Raw genomic sequence first — 21,505 nt, forward strand, 5'->3', positions numbered from 1 at the left:
GCTAGCACAGGATTTCCGTGAGAGAAGGTATCAAAGCCTGTAGCGGCCGTGGTAAGCAACCGGTCCACTGCACCTATCAAAAGAAAAATGTTGAAAGTGGATAGATTTGCTTGGAAATATTATACCAGCACTATGTTGACACATTTCTATACAAGTGACACAACAGAGCTTAACCTACTCCACTGAAAGGCAGAGCCACAATCAAACTCTGCAGGACGCTGTATTAGAACAAAAGCTTCCACTAACGTATTCACTCATTAGTCTTGAAATAAACCTTGCCAGCGCCAGGAAATGGAACAAACCGTAAGAACACGCCTAACTATCAGCCATGGCATGCAGTGACATACCTCGTTATGCGAACAACCTATACTGTCTCGCGAAAGACTACAGACGCCAGTGCCTGGTGTCACAAAAGAAGTCAGAAAGCGACAGTGTGACCTCAAAAACCAATCTGTAGCACCACAAACTACTGAGGGACCTTCGAACAACCAGTCTAAGAGAGCTATCGAAACAAAACTCAAGGTAATCGATAGTACTGACTCTCAGGTAGACTCTAAACAAGACAATAATTAGAAGTTTGAAATCAACCACAATGACCATACTTACTAGGAGTCACCACATAGCCAGTGACTAGGTCTGCCACCAAACTCGTAGTGATAGAAAACTACGACTGTCTGGTGACGCTGGTGTCACAACACTAGCTCTCATACATCACACAGTTGTACATCAGAAACTTCACACTGTGTTAGTACAGCCACCACTGAAAGGCACCTTTTCAGCACAACTAGGGAACACACAACCACCAAACAAGTCCACACAGACAACATCTGAGAGAAACAACAATCAGTGTTGAAACAACAAAACCACCACAATCACCACTGGCCAGTGACCACCTCTACAACAACTACTGTTGAAACTACAACCTCAGTGCCTGGTGTCACAACAAGAAGTTCAGAACCACAGTGGTGACCTCAAAACCATCTGTTAGCACCACAAACTACTGAGGGACCTTCAACAACCAGTAAAGGAACTACAACAAAACCAGTAGAAACAACTCTCAGGATCAACAACAATAACGTTTGAAACAACCAAACACAGCTACAGGAGTCACCACAAGCCCAGTGACTAGCTCTACCACAACTCGTGTAGAAACTACGACTGTGGTGCCTGGTGTCACAACAACAAGCTCAGAAACAACAGTTGTAACATCAAAACCATCTGTTAGTACAGCCACCACTAAAGCACCTTAAGCACAACTAAGGGAACAACAACCAAACAAGTCCACACAACAACATCTGAGGAAACAACAATCAGGTGTTGAAACAACAAAACCACCCACAATCACCACCGGCCCCAGTGACCACCTCTACAACAACTACTGTTGAAACTACAACCTCAGTGCCTGGTGTCACAACAAGAAGTTCAGAAACCACAGTGGTGACCTCAAAACCATTCTGTTAGCACCACAACTACTTGAGGGACCTTCAACAACCAGTAAAGGAACTACAACAAAACCAAGTAGAAACAACTACCTCAGGATCAACAACAATAAAGTTTGAAAACAACCAAAACCAACTACAGGAGTCACCACTGGCCCAGTGACCACTCTACAACAACTACTGTTGAAACTACAACCTCAGGCCTGGTGTCACAACAAAAGAAGTTCAGAAACCACAGTGGTGACCTCAAAACCATCTGTTAGCACCACAACTACTGAGGACCTTCAACAACCAGTAAAGGAAAACTACAACAAAACCAGAGGACAACAACTACCTCAGGATCAACAACAATAACACGTTTGAAACAACACAAACCACTACAGGAGTCACCACAAGCCCAGTGAACTAGCCTTACACACAACTCGTGTAGAAACTACGACTGTGGTGCCTGGTGTCACAACAACAAGCTCAGAACACAACAGTTGTAACATCAAAACCATCTGTTAGTACAGCCACCACTAAGCACCCTCAAGCACAACTAAGGGAACAAACAACCAAACAAGTCCACACAACAACATCTGTAGGAAACAACAATCAGTGTTGAAACAACAAAACCACCCACAATCACCACTGGCCCAGTGCCACCTCTACAACAACTACTGTTGAAACTACAACCTCAGTGCCTGGTGTCACAACAAGAAGTTCAGAAACCACAGTGGTTGACCTCAAAACCATCTGTTAGCACACAAACTACTGAGGACCTTCAACAACCAGTAAAGGAACTACAACAAACAACAGTAGAAACAACTACCTCAGGATCAACAACAATAACGTTTGAAAACAAAACCATACAGGAGTCACCACACCCAGTGACTAGCTCTACCACAACTCGTGTTAAAACTACGACTGTGGTGCCTGTGTCACAACAACAAGCTCAGAAAACAACAGTTGTAACATCAAAAACCATCTGTTAGTACACGCCACACTAAAGCACCCTCAAGCAACAACTAAGGGAACAACAACCAAACAAGTCCACACAACAAACATCTGAGGAAACAACAATCAGTGTTGAAACAACAAAACCACCCACAATCACCACTGGCCCAGTGACCACCTCTACAACAACTACTGTTGAAACTACAACCTCAGTGCCTGGTGTCACAACAAGAAGTTCAGAAACCACAGTGGTGACCTCAAAAACCATCTGTTAGCACACAACTACTGAGGGACTTCAACACAACTCGTAACAGTAGAAACTACAACAAAACCAGTAAGAAACAACTACCTCGAGATCAACAACAATAAAGTTTGAAAACAACCAAACCAACTACAGGAGTCACCACGCCCAGTGACCAGCTCTACACAACTCTGTGTAGAAACTACGAACTGTGCCTTTGGTGTCACAACAACAAGCTCAGAAACCACAGGTAACTCAAAACCATCTGTTAGCACAACCACACTGAAGCACCCTAAGCACAACTAAGGGAACAACAACAAAAACAAGTCCACACAACAACATCTGAGGAAACAACAATCAGTGTTGAAACAACAAAACCACCCACAATCACCACTGGCCAGTGACCACCTCTTACAACAACTACTGTTGAAACTACACCTCAGTGCCTGGTGTCACAACAAGAAGTTCAGAAACCACAGTGGTGACCTCAAAACCATCTGTTAGCACCACAACTAGCTGAGGACCTTCAACAACCAGTAAAGGAACTACACACAAAAACCAGTAGAAACAACTACCTCAGGATCACACAACAATAACGTTTGAAACAACCAAACCACTACAGGAGTCACCACAAGCCCAGTGACTAAGCTCTACCACAACTCGTGTAGAAACTACAACTGTGGTGCCTGGTGTCAAACAACAACTCAGAAACAACAGTTGTAACATCAAAACCATCTGTTAGTACAGCACCACACTAAAGCACCCTCACAGTTGTTTCTACTGGTTTTGTTGTAGTTCCTTTACTGGTTGTTGAAGGTCCCTCAGTAGTTGTGGTGCTAACAGATGGTTTTGAGGTCACCACTGTGGTTTCTGAACTTCTTGTTGTGACACCAGGCACTGAGGTTGTAGTTTCAACAGTAGTTGTTGTAGAGGTGGTCACTGGGCCAGTGGTGATTGTGGGTGGTTTTGTTGTTTCAACACTGATTGTTGTTTCCTCAGATGTTGTTGTGTGGACTTGTTTGGTTGTTGTTCCCTTAGTTGTGCTTGAAGGTGCTCTAGTGGTGGTGGTACTAGCAGGAACTGTGCTGAATGTGAAGGTGCCTGTTGTAATCCCAGGGGTGGTGGTAGTCAAGCACGGGTGTATGTTTCTTGTTACAGTTCCATTGGCCCCACACTCAGCTGTAATGCAGTGTCCAAGCCCATCTGTCGTGTTGTAGATTGTTTCCCCATAACTGTAGGTCTTTCCATTAATGAAGCATGTACACGCTGAAGAATAAGATTATCATATGTTCAGTTTTATACATATACACACACTCACACACACAAACATATATACATATATATAAAATTAAACTAAAGACAAATCCGCCCACACCAGTACATCTTTCCCAGAATGCAGGAATAAATTAGCTCCATAAAATGCTTCTTTATAAAAGAAAAATAGATATATATATAACTGTACACCTTATTTATACAGCATAAAGACAGGGAGCACGGTAAGAAGGGAAATATGTATGTATGTATATTTACATATATATATGTAAATATACATACACTAATATGTGTGTGCGCGTTTGTGCTTGTATGTGTGCATATACACAGTGGACTCTAGGTGGACTCTAGGATCCACCTTTCTAATGGAACAGTGGGTATACACACATTTGTGAATAAAATAAGAGTACTTACAGTTCACATTGTAGCTGCACGATATTCCAGAAACTGTACAGGAGCTTTGAAATAGAAGGAAATTGTGGTTATTTCATCATATTTTGGCATTTTGTGCACAATATGCAAATGTTCACATTAAAAGAAATCATATTACCATATTTTAGCCCAAATATACAATTTGAAGCTGATCAGAAAACATTGAGTCTGATAGTGTACTTATATAGTGACTTATACATAAAAATATTTACACAAGTACACCAAGTGTACTGAAAGCCAGATATCTCAACACTCATTCAATCAATCACTTTAAAAATTTGTTGGCCAGTAAGAAACAATCGCTGCTACAACAGAAATGGTAGTGGGGACAGAAATGTAAAATGTTAGATTTCAGTTGTAAACAGAAAAACCTAACCTAACCTAACCCCCCCCCCCCTGCACTTTGGACACAACCACTGACTTCAAAGGTGTGTTTAAGTCCAGTATTATATTTGCAAACCATTACAACAGGCCATCTTAAAAATCATTATTAACTACTAATAATAAAAAAATAAAAAAATAAATGATCAGTACAGCTAGAATAATCTCCAGTCTTTCTTGCTGCTGGGCTAGGGCCTGTGCCATGTTAACTTCTGCTGCTGTAGTTAAACACTGTCTGATCAAAGTGAGGCCACTATTGCTAAAAAAAAACAACAATATTTTCTGTTCAGTTATTTTATATCACAAGTGCCAGTGTCCAAATGTATGCATCATTTCATACAGTGTGCAAAGTTCTATGATGAAGATAAAGTGTTTGAGACATACCAAGTGTAACAGTTCTTTGATGGAACCTTATCTCCAATGCTGTAATGGGTTCCTTTGGAATCATAGCAGCCACACTGGTTCCAGGCAACGCACTTCATGGTGTCTTCATCAAAGTAAGGCTTGGTGGGGGGACACTGTGGATAGCAGCCTGCAATACCATTATAACATTTTGAGTATGGCAAAATGATAAAATGCACTTTACAATTTGTCCCTCCCTCACCCATTAACACACACTCCCTCTGGAGCTATTTTTGGCCCAGTGTCTTGACTAAGGACACCTGAGCCTAAAGACATATGGACAGGAGGAGCTGGGTATCAAACCACCAACCCTATCATCAGTGGGCAACCGGCTCTACCTCCTGAGCCATGTGCCCCATCAAAGAGTCCTTGCATCATTTCAGAAAAAATAGTTCCCATGCTTAGAAAAAAAAAAAACCTAAAAAGAACTGCTGGGTCTATATTTATGTCAAATGATCTGTGTCATGTACCTTCCAGGGAAGTGATGAGGTTGGAACAGTTTCCTGATGGATTTCTACATGTCTTCATGCAGGCAGCTCCACATGGCTTATAGTGCCACTCACAACCATCAGGCGAGTTATAGTAGTCACAGAAAACAGCTGCAAGACAAAGTTAATACTTGTTAGCTGTTGTTACAAAAGTCAAGATGTTACTTAATATGAAAATATATATTTCCTGGTTTTGTTTTAGCATCCAAGAGTGCCTCTAAATCCTCAAATCCTGCAGCTCAGATGTTGGTGGTGTGATGGTTGCCAAACTTACGGCACAGCTTTGGAGTTCTCCATTTAACGCAGGCCCCAGCTTCATTACAAGCTTTGGCATAGGCAGCCACAGCAGTGCAGAGACACTCACAGTCCCCACCGGTGTCACAAGCACAAGAGTCTCTCACGCAAGAATCAAAGTAGGGACCAGGGTCAACCTTGAATATACAATAATGTCTGTTAATAAAGGTTGAGGGTAAGGAAAAATGTTTTCCTATAGTAGTGGTAGCAGCAGCAGCAGCAGTGTCATTGGAAGCAGTAGAAATATTGGTGGTGCTAGAAGGTCAGGGGTCGCCAAAATTGATATAATTTCCCAGATACCATGGCAGTTTGTATGTGTGTATACATTTATGTGTATATGTGACTGTGTTTGTTATCACCATAGTTACCTGTGAGTGACAGCTCTGGAAGGTGACACTGGTGATGATGCTACACTGTTTCTGGGACCAGGCTGCGCGGTAGCGGTTGGAGGCACAGGGATCACTGATTAGTTGTGCGTTGGGGCAGCTGGATGAAACCCTCCAACTGTTACCAAATTCTAGCACATCTGCCACTGTCTCCTGGGAGCGTGTGGTGAAGTCATTCTTACTGTTGCCGTCATAGTTTCCACATAGACCGCAGACTTCACTCTGGGAGGGAGGAACCCGGTGAGAGAATTTACTGCTGTATGATTAGACTGATAGAGTTAAGACATCTGTTTTTTGTCACTGAATATCCCTCAGGATTGGCTTTTTCATTTTAGGGTTTACTTAATAAAGTGCTACCACTGTTGTGTGTAATATTCGCCACCCCCACGGCAACTGTGCCCTTTGTTAAATTCAAAATTCAAATTTCCATGAGATATGTTACTTAAGCTAATTTAAAGCTGAATTGATAAGTTTCCTCTTGAGGCCAGGGAAACATCATAACAACGGCCATCAAAGTCCCAACTTATAAAATGGGTTTGTTATGGTATGTGCTAGCAAGCAGCAACGGGAAGCTATCAGGTTTTCTCAAGTCCAAAATTTAAACCAATAACTATACTTTGTGCAAAAGCTAGTTGTCAGTCAAGATATGCAGATTTGAATGTTTACCTGGAACCGGGGGCTGAGTTTAATGAAAAGACTGGTCTTCTGGTCCCACATGAGCACAAGTCCTGCCTTGATCGTTATCACCAGGTAAATACCCATCTTGTGTACCTGAGCAGGGAGCACTTGGCTGCTGCCCTTTACCACCTGGAAGGTCTCATCTTTAAGTTGGAATTCATTATCCTGTGGGTATCAACATGAAATGAACATGCAGTTATTATTGCACCACATGGAACAAGTAATCAATTGCTCAATAAATCGTTTCTATTTTTTTTCTCTAGTTTTCACTTGAAAGCTTAAATGCTACTGTTTGAATAGGAACTCACTCTTGTTCCTCACAAAGGAACAGATACAAATTGACTACATGGCATTATGAAGGCCGCATTTCATTGGCATGTCACTGGATGTGCATGTTGGCTGCACATGTCCAGGATATATTTGCTATATTATGGTCATTAGCATAATAGCATAACCATGGAATTAAATCCTATCATTATTATTGGTCTTAGAATAAATCTTATGCCTCAGATTATGGTAGCACATAAGGTTTCACTTGCTGACACTGCTGGCTCAGTAAGGCATTGTAAGGTTTATCAATCATAAAGTAATAATCGGTCGAAGCCTTAGTGATTATCATTTGATCCACAACCTGTGTGTTATCATCAATATTAGTGGTAAGTGTTTGAGGTAGAACAGGTGTGTGAATGTAGAGTTGTTTACCTCCAGGAAGATCTTGATGCTCTTGGCGCAGGTGGTTCCCGTGGTTCCGCATGGAACATTCTCAGTGATAATTCTGAAGCTTCCATTGCCCTGACCACAATAGTCCTGAGGAAAGCACAGACACACAATGCAATTACTGGACATCACTGTTAAAGTCATAATCCTACAATCCTTTTTCATGAAATCAAACCACATTATTGATACAATTACTGGTTGACATTTTTCTGCAATAGCTATTCAATGTATTCTTAAGTAGATATCTCTCTATATAGCAGGTTTTACTGGTAGTGGCAGATCAGTTTTAAATATTGTAGGGAGTAATGGAACAAGAGGGAGCAGCCACAGTAAGATGTTGGCGAAAGAGCTGCAGATGACAGGATTAATAACTTCTCAGCAAAGTAACTGACTTTACTGTGTCCTGCTGTTCACACCATGTGCAGCATGAAGTCAGACACAGGTCGTTCATGATTAGAAAGCAGATAACTGACTGCCTTTTTTATTTAAACAATGTTAGTTTGTATGGCTACACTTCTTAGTAATATGTCTGAGAAAGTAGTTGCTCAAGGACCATTTGCTGTTGTATTAAATCACATTTGACATTGCCATGGTGAGCAGGACTAACATTTCAAGGATTTCAACTTTAACCACTGTTCATCTGCAACTTTACCTGCAGGAGTGTGTATTCACACTGTCCACTGAAGTCAAACCTCTTGTCATCAAATGTGACGTAGTGGCCCTCGCCATAGATCCCACAGACAGCATCACACACATTGTTGGAGCATATGAACTTCCTTCCACTGCAGTAGCTGGGGAGACACAAACCAGACACAAACTTTCAATCATGTAAACCTGCCAAGAAAACGATCAAATTTATTTATTTTTTTACAGCCGTGTAGGGCATGTTTTTGGGTGGGTATTATAAAAGTATTTGTAATAATTACTGTTAAATTTTAAATTAGAATACAGCAATTACAAAAACATAATGTGCCGAAAATTCAGACAACAATCCATTTACATATTACATTACAAATAATTGTGTATTAGACTTTTGGCATAATTTATTTTTTTCATTTAAATGATTTTGGTTGTTAAGTTTGTTTAGTTGTATATATTATATATATTATGTCTTGACCGGTGACTTTTCTTTTCTTTTTTTTTCTTTTTAAGTTAAAAAAAATAAACATCTGGAATCTTTGTAATGTCTCAGGAATAAAGGAATACTTAGAACATTCATTTCCATGAAGGTTCATACTATACTGGTATGAATGTAAAACACTGTACAAACCAGGTGTTGCATTCCACAGTCAGTGTCTGTCCAGGCTGGTAGACCTGTCCATTGTGCAGACATGGACAGCTGGTCTCATTGATACAGCTTCCTACTCCATCTGACACCAGGCCATCAGGGCACATGCAGCCTGACGTACAGCCTGTTTTGATCTGTATCCAACCAGAGTGGAGGGTGAGCCAAACAGGGCCTGTGCATGTATGTCTTAAAGTTTGACTTGTGTGAGTGTGTACGTGTGCTAAGCTGTACTTACGCAAGCCATGTCCAGAGTGCTGCAACTCTTCTGACACTCAGTCCCAGTGGCCCCAGGTTGTGCAGTGGAGCAGTCGAAGTACACCATGGGGGCAGCGCATGATGATGAGGCTGGGTAATAAATTACAAATTCACATGAGCTTTATTGGCATTATAAAGGGTATTAGGGTCATGTCAAAATTCCATATTTTGTGCATAATTCCTTCCACAATTCCCTTAACTCAGCATCAACTATTTTCTTTTAGCTTTGAAACTTCATGATCTGAAGGAGAATTTTAATTTTAAAGCATTTTAAGGGGTTTAACAATTAATCGTTATATAATTTACAAATTGAATTCAGCAGTTAACCACAATAACATTCAAACAGCTCATAGTTATATGAATTACAGGGATGTGACTATGTCTATAGGTGGAAACCTACATAGTAGCCGTGTTCCTCCTGAACAGCTGAGAGCTCCTTGTCTGCAGACACTGTGAGAACAAGTATGAAGGGAGATAAAAAACAGTTATCATCATCATTCTTTGTCCATTAATGGATTTCCTTATTCCTCTTAACAACATACTGTCAAGATGTAGACTGGCTACAATGTCCTCTACCCAGCAAGTCGTCCAACCTGAAGGACCATATAGGTTGTTTGTTGTCACCTGACTACCTACTTTGCACCTGTTGTAATTACCACGGCCAATAGAGATCACCTATCAATAAATTGTAACTTTGGGACGTAATGAGATGCTTGCACTGTTGTTCTTTACAGGAGGAAAGTCTCCCTCTATCTCGACCCTTTGTTTTTTTGCAGTTGTTCTTTAGTAATAAAATTCTGACTGCTTTGGTGCATTCACATTGTGTTGGCAGAATTGGTTGAGTGGAAAAAAATGTCCTGTCACTCCAACTTGGGAGCATTCACACATATTCAAGGTTAGTTACTCCCATTGCTAGCTTTGCAGTAACAGCAGATAAATGAAAATTCAAGCTAAGTTAGCCAATACCTTGCTTTCCAAATCAGCTGCACTTTGTGTTGAGTGCAAATTAACAAATGTTAGCGTGCTTCTAGAAGATTCTAAACTAGGATGATCATTAGCTGTAGCTGTGTCCCAATTCAGGGGCTGCATCCTTTTGAGGCTGCATTAAAAGGCTGATTGTGTCACAGCGGTGCAGCTAGGCTGGCCCATTTTGAAAGCTCCTTCAAATGCATCCTTGTTTTCCTGGGCAGAAAAGTCTCCAAAGGGTGGATCCTTTGTGGCCCAACATATCCCAAGATTCACTGCACGCCGGTAATGAAAATAAAATGGCAGCAAACAACACAGACAGAGAGCCAGAGGATCACACTTTTTTCAATGTAAGTATTGGGTTTCAGCTCAGTTCAACAGTTAAAGGTACAAGGGCCTTAAAACCTCAAGATTTTGTAAAAAAAAAAACCAGTTACATGTTGTCAAGGTTGCTAGGCGATAGGAGTAGCAATTTGTTGGAGGGGACACGAAGCAGAAATCCTGTCTCATTTCACTGCGGTCTTTGCAGCACGGATGTGGCCCCTGAATTGGGACGCAGCTTTTATTTACTTTTCCCCTGTTTTAGTTGAGTCTCTGAATTTTTATGTATGTAAATGTAAATGCATAGAAATGACCATTAAAGGAAATCTGAAATTCATAGTGTAAAAACATATGCTGTGTAATGCCCTAAAAAACAAAAACATTATTCCGTCTATAACTTCAGTTTACTGCTCACTATAAATTAGACCCGAAACCTTAATGCCCAACTCTTGGCGTGTATTTACCATGTGGTGCCATCTTTACTGACAGCCTGTCCAGCAGGAATAATGGTGTCCTTATCGTAACAGGGACAGCTTGAACTGGACACACACTGCCCCTCCTCATTCATGTAGGTTCCCTCAGCACAGCCACAGCCGTCCACTGTGGGGAAATTGGTCTGGCAGGAGTAGTCAGCCTGGCTCAGGGATCGGCAGGTGCGTCCGCAGCTAGTCATGTTGTACTCATACACTGTCTCTGCTAGACACGATGCACTGAATTTGCCTAGTGGGAGAGGGAAGAGTTGAGTGGCAGCAGGAGAGTGTATCTACCAGAAGAGTAATTTGTTTGTTGTTGCAGAAAGGCAACAGCAAAGGGTCAGAGGGTGTAAAGTGAAACTGCACCCAGACCTGCAGGTCTTAGATGACCCCTGTCACCACATGTTCCAATCTAGATATGATTCAATACTATACAAACATTTTTGTATGTGCTTTCCTTAGTTTTTGTGATGTTCACTTCACTGAATTATTATTTTACTGTTGCAATAAACCAATCATTTCATAAAATCTCATTAAACATGCTGCTGTTGATTTATTGATCTTGCATGTGACTGACTGTTCGTTACAAACTCTCTATTATCACAGTTAAACAAAAGTGTCCTTGGTGTTTTGCTCACCACAGATGGTTTCCCTCCAGCCACTGAGGTGGACTCCTGCCCCTGAACAGGCGTAGACGTAAGAGGAGACTGCAGCACACATGCAGTCCTCGCTTTTCTCACAGTTACAGCTGTCATACATGCAGTTCTATGAGGAGACACAGTGGGCATAGACACATTAACGAGGGTACATTAGCTAAGATTATTTGGGACTACAGCTTTGTGTATGAAGACTTACGTCGTTGTACATGGTGGGGCTAATGACAGAGTGGCAAGGAGCAAACACACCCTTGGGATCCATTAGTTTGGAGCACCAATACTGTGCATAACTCTCTGAGACACAGAAACACATGGACATAAAGCGGCGAAAAAACATACCTGAAAATGGCATGGTTACACTGAAATAGTATGACATGACAAACATTACATGACATGTCAGCATGACATGAGATTATATGTACCTTTGCTGATGCCCTGGCTACAGGGGTGTCCAAAGCGTGCTGTGATGTCGGGGCAGCTGGCTCTTGTTTTCCATGTGTTGGTGAATGCAGTGCCAGTACCCTCCACCAGCCCACTGATCACTCTGAAGTCATCACTCATTATGTTATTGAAGTTCCCACACAAACCTGTTGGATGAAATGACACATTTACACAGATACAAACCAAGACAATGTTCCACTACCTTTTTTATCTGAATTTAACTGATTGATTCTATTGTAAATACTGACAAAAACCATATTAAGCTACGCATATAAATGTGGCGGAGACACTGAAACAATAATATGAAGGCATACCAGAGGTGGTTCCTTTGAGTGAAGTGTCAGCTGAAATGAAGACCTGCATCACGGGGGACAGCTGGACCATCACTTGTATGCCCACTCTGGTACTTATGAGGATGTAGAAGGATGACGGCTTGAAGGCACTCAGATCCGCTGTAGTAGCAGAGGATAGTGAAAAACACTTAACATATAATTTCTGGGTCGTCAACTATTTCCTTCTTGCTGTGAGGCAACAGTGCTGCCACCTCATGGCATCAATACAAATTCAAAACTCTTCAAATGTGTTAACATTCTGCACTTGAGTAAATGGATTAGAGCCCTAACTAATAACTCTGTGCTGATTCTGCTGTTTTTATAGCATACTGTGTCTTCTTAACACCATTTGAAGTAACTCACGTGTAAACAGTGGAAGCTGAGAAAGAATCTGGTTCACAAAGACCTGCCCGGATGCCTGAATTTTAACAACCTGTCAGAAAGACACATTTTTGATTACATCAAACATGAAACCAACAGTATTTCCAAATAATTAATGGATCTCGTTAAAAGCTTTGACCCTGCTAGGTGTACCATGTTGGTGAGGATTGGACAATTCTGATATTATGAGATAAGCCATCAATCACAAAACTATAATACCACTCTCCAAACAGCTGGAGCCTGGAGCTTACCACAGAATTGCTGTATAAGGCCACAGTTACAGCTCTGAGGCAGGTCCTACTGTCAGCCAGACCGCACTTGACCAGGTCCACCAGCACAGTGTATGAAGAGCCATTAGTTTCCTGCAACACACATTGGGACAAAGCACATCACCGACCACAAACACTCATCTTGTTTAGGACACACTAAAAAGTCTCATGTAGCAGATTCATTACATTATGAAGCATGATGTGTGTAGATAGTTTATAAATCCATGCTCCTGGTATGAAATTGTATAACGTTGGTGTGAACTATCGTTATACTAGCATTGCTGCAGATGATGATGTTTACCTTAGCCAGAACGTAGGAACAGTCACCGTGGAAGGTGTAGACTTTTCCATCGAAGGTGTTGATGTGAGCTCCTCCCTCCACAGAGCAGGTTCCTGGACAGTTCTCCTCCGTACATTTCCACTGACCGCTCTCACACACACTGTCAGCGCAAACACACAACACACAACACACACATCACACACACACACACACACAACACACACACACACACACACACACACACACAACACACACACATCACACAACACCACAAACACCACACGTATAATTGTGAGTAAATTACACTATTACATTAATGTCAACATGATTAAGTCATAATGCTTTGAATTAAAGGGAAAATGATTTTGCACTGTTTGCTGTTAGAACACATTTATGCAGAAGAAGATGGTTAAACAGGCAGATCAAGGTGGATCTAATGATAGATGCTCTCATTATTTTCAATTTATGCCATATAAAACAATTTCACATTAGTATCATCTCTCCATGACAGCAAACTCAGTTAGCAATCTGTTGCATGTCTGAAGCATGAAGAATATTTAATTTTAAATTTAAACTAATGGCAGAGGAATGTTAGTGAAACCATGTCACTCACTCATTTGCTACAACACACAGGGAATGACTTATGCCACTGGAAATATCTACAATATACTTAGACCCTCCTGTCTAACATCTGCACCTCCCACCAAGTCCCCAAGAAAGAGCCACCTCCCTCCCCGTTACACCCTGATCACACATTAACACAGGGAAAAAGCTGGGAGTCGGCTACAGTCGAGTAAAGTTTGCCTTCGTTGACTTTTACTTAATCAATACTGGGGCAAGCTGAACTGAAGACCAGAGGAGACAAGACTCCTGGAATCCTAGTAGATTGTATGTCTTATTTTAGAAGTGCTAGTCCTTAAACAGCAGTGTCAGTCAGGTCCAGACCCAGACCGAAGTACAGCTGGCTTCATTTCAGCCAAAACAAATGATCAACTGCCGTTGACTGAATGATTTACAAGAAACAAAACAAACAAAAAGACAGAAACAAACAAACACAAAAATTCTCTAAGGGCATGTAGGTGAGGACTGAACATGATGTTGTAAAGTCATTGTGTGTTTATTCCCTTATGGCTGTTAAAACGAATTGTACCTTGGAGGAATGAAGGAAACAACTTTAGTGAACAGTGAGGAAATGCAGGGATATGGCTCGTACAACAAAATGTGTGGGTTTATCTTAAAGTAAAAATTCACTGTACTTGTGTAAATAGACAACATCATGACAAATTAATAATTTGAACAAACTCTATATATGAGCAGACTGCTATTAATTAGTTAATATTCATGCAATGCAATGCAAATATAAAAAAGGGTTTTGGTCACATATTTTAAAATGTCTTTAGCCCATCCCATAACAGTGTCCTTAAATTAACACCACTAACATTTTAGTATCACACAAACAAGCTACAAATCAATTTTTTGAGATAATGATTGACAAGAAGTTGTTTTTCCCCACACATCATGACAGATTAAATAAACTGGAAATATGTTAACACTAATTTTATCCACGATCAAAAATTTTATCATGGATAAAATTAGGAATCAACATCTGGTCAATTCAGTGAACAACATGTTGAGGTAAAAGAAACTTCAGAAAGCAATTAAAAACAAATGCTTATTTGTGAATACTTTCACGCAGAGCAATTATGTTTGTATCTGGTGTCTCAATAACCAACATAGTTCTCATCTTACCAAGATCTACAGTTGTATGAGTACGACTCTCCGGACTTGTAGACTTTGTTGTTGTGTAGACATGGACACTCATTCAGTGCAATACAGCCAGTCTTACCGATGTCATCAAAGACCGTTCCTGTGGAGGTGAGGAGAGATAATATGTACTGTCATGTTTTCTGTCTGTGCATGAGACATGGGTTGGGTTACGTATGTTTGCATATGACATATATAGTGTACCGGCAGGGCAGCTGCAGCCATCATGGCAGTGGTTGTCACATGTCTGGCTGGCCTGAGGGTTGGAGCAGCTATCAGGACATGAATTGCTACACTCCAAGAACTTCATGTTGTATGGACACTCCTTGTCTGTGCAGACAAACGCATGAGAAAACATGAGACAAATGACTCTGTCACCTGTGTGTAATTCAGAGCACGAACATTCAAATAAACTGCATATACGTTTAATCATCTTTAGGCATTAGCACCCTTACAGCAAAAAGTTGTGTTCCTCCATTGTTGCGGCTTGCCACCTGCATGGACACACTGTCTGGAGAACTCTGAGATAGTTTTGCAGACAACTGAGTGGTCGTTGGCTTTAGAGTTACACATGTCAGCCATACAGGCTTTACTGAAGGAGTCCACGTCCAGAAGGATTTGGCAGCTGTTGAATAGAGCGCTGGAGAAAATCCGGTCACAGAATTCCTGACAAACAAACCAACAAAACAAAAATAAAATCAGTCAAACTGTCTTAAAAATAAATGTTGAAGTTCTAACAATCTTTAGATATATAGATGATTTGTTTTGCTGTCATACTGTCTCTAACTTTGAAAACACACATGCCGGAAATTGATTGTATGGTGGTGTATAGCAAAGACAGGATAGCTGAAAATGTTTGATGAGCAATGCAACGTGTGTTCATTTTGATGAACTCGCTCCCATACAGGCTCCCATAGAGACTACAGTCTTTCAAAACACGGTGGCCTTGAGTTTCACAGAAGTGAAATGTAATGTCGTTGCATTATGTTCTCACTCAGATTTTGATGTTCCACCTACAGTGTTCAGCTACAACTATCGATTAATCACCCCTGACAGCCAAATGACAAACTAATCTCTCTCTTGTTATCTGGAGAGCGTCTGATAGGATACACTGACTGGACTGACAAAATAATTAAAAGCCGTGACGATAAACTAGTATTCAAATCAAACAGACAGATTTTATGGGTTGGTTTACACACCCTGCTTATCTACCAGACTTATTCTAAATTAATAATATATGGCTATGTGTTTAAATTATATTATGTGTGTCGACATTTACAGTACATACACAGCCAGTTACAAATCTGCTTTTAATAAATAGATCAAAATAGAGCGTGGTCAGCAGAATTCATCGTAATTAAAAAGTGTAGTGTAAGTTTTCATTATGGAAAAGATGATCAAAATGTAGAACCTGTCAAACGCTTAGCAATCAAATTTCAAGTCAATATTAAATATTATTATTATATATTTTGTGTGTAGTGTTGCTCTGACATGAATTCATGAGGTGTTTAATGTAAACCTGTGGAGTATGATAAAGAGTGAAGAGTTACCTTGTTACCACAGCTCAGGACAGGCTTAAGTTCAGGCTCCTCACAGCTCTCCGTCGGCCCATTCACCTTGTAGGTCTCAGCATAGTCTGTCACAGACAGCAGAGCTCCTGCAGCACAGCGGGAGTCAGTCACACAACAGTGATCCTTGTGATCATTTAGCCCACTCAGCAGTTAAGTAAAAACTTGCAATGCAGTTTATCATTTTGCAATTTTGCAATAAACTGCAATGTTCAACAATTTGAAGTCAATGTTTGCTGTTTTTAAATGTTTTAGTGCAGATTTTTTTTGTTTGGTAAAAGTTAGCCTGTGCTGAAAATTCTTGCAGTAGTGACTAACTCCAGGAAGTTGAACCTTGTTTATGTTTTGTACCTTAAGGTCAAGCTCTCAGGCAACTGCATAAATTAAAGGGTTAGTGTAATATTAGTTTATGTAAGTAGCTGTAAAGGGTTTGCTGAGTACAACACACATTGAACCTCCTATATTTGTTTTGCTTGATATAGCAGGGAAGCTACAAACATTTACTAACAATGCAGGGTTTGTGAACTCATGAAAACTGTAAATGAATTGCAAATTCCTGGAAGAATAGTTGCACTATTAAAATGTTGTAGTTATTATTGAGGGCAACTTTAACAAGTATTTCACTCAGTAAAAATGAGATTTGATTTCTACTAGTCAGCAGAAAGTTTCGGATGACTCACAAAACATCTTCAACTCTCCAACTACAGTTCAGTAGATACATTGATCTGGAACTGACTTCCTGTTTCTTAATAATGCCTGAATTTAAATAGGTTAAGAGAAAAAATATGACCTTGCTTAGGCCAATAAATAATGGGTCTATAATAGATCTTCAGAACAGGAACTAATTGTAACAACTTTTTATTATTTATTATTTATCTTTTTAACACCTATCTATCATCAAATCATCCCAAAGGAGTCAGATTCTTGAGAAGCTGATGTCACATATATATATATTTATATTTATTTATAGACAGAGGCAGCATGTTGAATAGTGTTCACACAGCCTCACTGTATCACAATATCCTCACAGGCTACAGTGTATTATCCCTCCATAATACTTAAAAGAATCTCACCGTCTTTCATCAAATCATTGGCTATGCTATCAAAGTTTCCACACAGTCCACAGGTCTGGTCCTGGTATTTGTCATCTATTTCAATCTGTAAACACACACAAAACATACAGTAGTTATTGGCAAGATCAGAAGTAGGTTATTAATAATTTATGTTTTTTAAGATTTCAACACATTTTAATAAAAATTTGAATTATGCCATTTTGTGCAATCCATCTGGGAATTTGAGTCATACTCAAATTCATTCTCTCTGAGGTTCTATTTCATGGTGAGTATCACTTGTAAATCAGACTACAGCTTAATGCCATCAATTTCCATAATTCTTGAAGACACAAAATTTAGACGACATGCACAGCAACATGATACATTTAAGTGCCTGCAGCTCAGTAGTCATAATTCTCATATTTTATATATAAATCATGGATTGTACTTTGATTCTACAGACACCATAAAACAGAAGGTTCGGATTTACTGAAAGCAAGCAACCCTTATTTAATTGCCCATGTTAAAAAGGAACATTTGAATGTATTGCTCCAGGCTCTGAGGAGCTGATACCTCCACATGGGGGGAGCAGCCTCAACTCTTTATTTAAAGAATGGTAGGAATCAGTGGCAATTATATTATTGAAACTGTATGAAAGCATAGACTCATGCTTACAGCTAACGGTCTGCAAACAACTGTGGCTGTGGTCACTTATATGAGCTGGGTGGACTGAACTACACTGTATGTTCTCATCAAACTTATCAAATATGCCACCCAGGTGCGGCATTGTGTCTCTTCTATATGGTTTTAAAAGCTTTGGGATAACAATAGAGTTCTGTGGCGAAGAGGGATAAGCTGTGTCCGACTGTGGCGACACAGACAATACTTGTTGTAAAGATAAGTTCAATATTGGTTTTGGTCTTTTCATGATAAGATAACATCAACCTTTTCCTTTAAACAAGTAAAATGGCTTGAGACTGAGAGTGTTTCTTTGTACATAAGCATATGCATACATAACAAACATGTTCAGGAACAGGCTTATGCAGTTGAAGAGCACCAGATCCTGTTGAGTTGTTTACAGCAGGGTCTCAATGTGTAACTTAGTCTTTGTGTTTAGCCTGAAAATACACATAAACACAAAACTGAGGACAAACGTGTGCAAGTGTGAGGGTGTGGTTCATACATCCAATGAGTCATCCCTGTTCCAGATAGCTGTGATTCCCAGCTTAGCTTCGACAGTGATACTAGACGTGGTCCCCTTCACAGTCACCCCAAATGTGATGAACGGCAGAGACACCCTGCAGCAAACACACACAGTTAGTATGAACATAAGCAGCAGCTGACACACGAACGAGTGATAGACAAAGTCATAACTGTCTTCTGTGAACGACAATAAGAAATTGTATAATGACAGAAAGTCTTGAGGAATTTAGCTCCACCTGAAAAGGGGAAATAGAGCAACTGAGGGAAGTGGCTCAACACTACAGTCATCTCAGGCAGGCTCCAATCATCTGACTGATTCAGTAGCGCCAACAAAATGAGTACAATCTAGATAGCTTTGTCTTTTCTTGCCATTTGCCACTGTGGGAAGTATATAGTTCATTTATCGGAACTGATAGTGGCTATCAGTAAATGAAAAACCAAAGAAAGACTATCAAAAAGAAATAGTAAATTATATATTGATGTCAAAATGTATCTCTCAACCACTAATCCTCAATTGTCTCACTGCATGACTGAGCACCAAATTAGATGATATCACGTTTTATATTGGTGATAAATTACATACTAACATTGGTAATGAAAGGGCGTGCTATCAGCTAGCTAAACTGTAACTTAAAGTCAAAATTTAGACAAAATCTTACTTACTTAACATTCTTCCAGATATGAATATGGGAAATATATTGTAATATTTACAATAACAGGTAAGTAGAATGTATAAATGTTTCAACCCCCGAGCTGTTGTTTTTACCTCTTTTGTGTGGGTCCAAGTCTTAATTAGGGGGGTCTGACCCCCCTCAATCCACCCCAAAATTCGAACCTTGTTTATCTCTTATTTTACTGCTCCACTGGAGCACTGAGGGTTTTCTAACCAACTCAGGACTGGAAATTGAGGTATATCCTTTGTGACAGGCAGTCTGTCATAACTCATGATTTATTGGTTATTCTGGCAATGAATAACCAAATATCAGCATACCACCAATTTGCAATACAATTTATATGATTCCTCATGACCTCATGGCCACTGCAGAAGTACCACATGGGGTAGACAGTTAGAAATCACTGATATATTTATCATAATGTAAAATGCTGTGGAATGGCTTCAAAAATGTTGCAATAATGAAGTGACAGTTGTTTGTGCATGGGCTAAAGGAGTTTAACACAAGGTCCACATACTGGACAGTGATAGGCAGACCATGAGATGTGGTTGAAAACTTTCAAGTTAAAGAATGAACTTTACAAGCTGAACTGAACTTACGTCCTGTCATTGACGATCACTGAGCTGCCGGACAGCTCTACCACAGACCCTTCCAGCTTCATTGTGATGCTGCTGATGGTGGGGATGTTGTTGACTACCTTGCGCCTCATCTGGATGTTAAAATTTTCATAGCTGCCCTTACACTGCGAGGCCAGGACATGGTTGCAGGTGGAGGCCAGCTGGAAGAAGTCTCCATCAAAGGTCTTCCAGTGATAGTGTCCCCAAGTCGTGCACACTCGGCCGATGTGAGATGCATTAGCTACAACACAATAAACATATTACAACATGATTTTAAACTTATATAAAGAGTTACAAAAAGCAATTTTTAGGTATTTGTACCATTACCTGAACTCAGCGTCAGTGTGTTTGGAGAGGGAGTGAAGGTTACTGTAGTAAAGAGAAGAAATAATCATTTTTTGATTTTAAAGGGGAAAAAAATATGCATCAGATGTTATGTATCATCTTGTTCCAACACTTCATTGAAGTTATATAATGATACATAGTGAAATCATCAAATGCAAGATGCCGTAGACTATTCAGTAAGATTATCTATTGAAGATATCTCATGCTGTATATATTCAGTATCTTTGGAAATATCCTCTATTGGGTTTAAACAATTCTTGGCAGCATAAGCATGAGTTTATGTGGATTATAACAGGTACCATTATAACTACATATAAAATATATAAAACAGTACCTCTGGAGATTCTTATGATATATTTTCAGACAAATACAAAGGAAATGTAGAAGTTATCCAAATAAGACATAATAACATCTAAATTCAAACAAATTAAGCATCTTTCCTTCACCATACACCAACATAAACTTCCGCTAAAAGAACAGCATCTCTCCATGACCTCCTCCAATCCTCTTATAGTTTTTTTTCTTTGGTCTTTTTGGAGTGTTAAGCTGTAAGCAGTGCATCACTAACCAGTCTGAGTGAGTGAGCCAACCATCAGCATCAGGTAGATGAGCCATATTGTGAATTGGAGTCCTGTAGTCCCCATGTTGGTCCTGAGGACTGACCAAGTATGATAGGCCTTACCTGGAGGAAGAATCCCTTTATAACCTGCCAGTCAAGGTGGAGCTACACTGAATCCTTCAGGAGAGAGAGAGAGAGAGAGAGAGAGAGAGAAAGAATGTGTATGTATGTGTGTATAAGGCAGTTCCACTACTCATCCCTCCTTCACCCTACATATGTTCAGTGTGGCCTGTGACATTTACATGTTAAATAAGGGCCTGACACTGTTTACAAGGTTACTACTATCTGAAGAACTACAGAACAGACAGGATGCTGTGATCTTTTCTTATCAATAC

The 21,505-nt window shown here is 40.1% G+C and overlaps 1 protein-coding gene across 1 annotated transcript in view; it reads right to left on the minus strand.

Moving 5' to 3' along the window:
* The window catches only part of LOC111219400 (mucin-5AC-like), a 36,147-nt gene extending 14,952 nt beyond the window's left edge, over nt 1-21,195 (minus strand). Inside the window, exons 1-27 of the mRNA XM_022742065.1 lie at nt 21,120-21,195; nt 20,189-20,447; nt 18,896-19,010; nt 17,734-17,818; nt 16,643-16,749; nt 15,548-15,758; nt 15,297-15,422; nt 15,078-15,195; nt 13,350-13,488; nt 13,031-13,141; nt 12,762-12,831; nt 12,381-12,518; nt 12,048-12,212; nt 11,825-11,919; nt 11,608-11,734; nt 10,980-11,216; nt 9,190-9,299; nt 8,937-9,088; nt 8,319-8,457; nt 7,652-7,756; nt 6,938-7,114; nt 6,254-6,493; nt 5,866-6,022; nt 5,574-5,702; nt 5,086-5,233; nt 4,303-4,346; nt 3,421-3,882 (exon numbers count right to left, since the gene is read on the minus strand). Of these exons, the coding sequence (XP_022597786.1) occupies nt 3,421-3,882; nt 4,303-4,346; nt 5,086-5,233; nt 5,574-5,702; nt 5,866-6,022; nt 6,254-6,493; nt 6,938-7,114; nt 7,652-7,756; nt 8,319-8,457; nt 8,937-9,088; nt 9,190-9,299; nt 10,980-11,216; nt 11,608-11,734; nt 11,825-11,919; nt 12,048-12,212; nt 12,381-12,518; nt 12,762-12,831; nt 13,031-13,141; nt 13,350-13,488; nt 15,078-15,195; nt 15,297-15,422; nt 15,548-15,758; nt 16,643-16,749; nt 17,734-17,818; nt 18,896-19,010; nt 20,189-20,447; nt 21,120-21,195 (4,042 nt within the window). The remainder of the gene's footprint in view (nt 1-3,420; nt 3,883-4,302; nt 4,347-5,085; nt 5,234-5,573; nt 5,703-5,865; nt 6,023-6,253; nt 6,494-6,937; nt 7,115-7,651; nt 7,757-8,318; nt 8,458-8,936; nt 9,089-9,189; nt 9,300-10,979; nt 11,217-11,607; nt 11,735-11,824; nt 11,920-12,047; nt 12,213-12,380; nt 12,519-12,761; nt 12,832-13,030; nt 13,142-13,349; nt 13,489-15,077; nt 15,196-15,296; nt 15,423-15,547; nt 15,759-16,642; nt 16,750-17,733; nt 17,819-18,895; nt 19,011-20,188; nt 20,448-21,119) is intronic.
* Nucleotides 21,196-21,505: the final 310 nt, after the last annotated feature.

Source organism: Seriola dumerili, unplaced genomic scaffold (genome assembly GCF_002260705.1).
Source record: "Seriola dumerili isolate Sdu_G_001 unplaced genomic scaffold, Sdu_1.0 BDQW01000003.1, whole genome shotgun sequence".
NCBI lineage: Eukaryota > Metazoa > Chordata > Actinopteri > Carangiformes > Carangidae > Seriola > Seriola dumerili.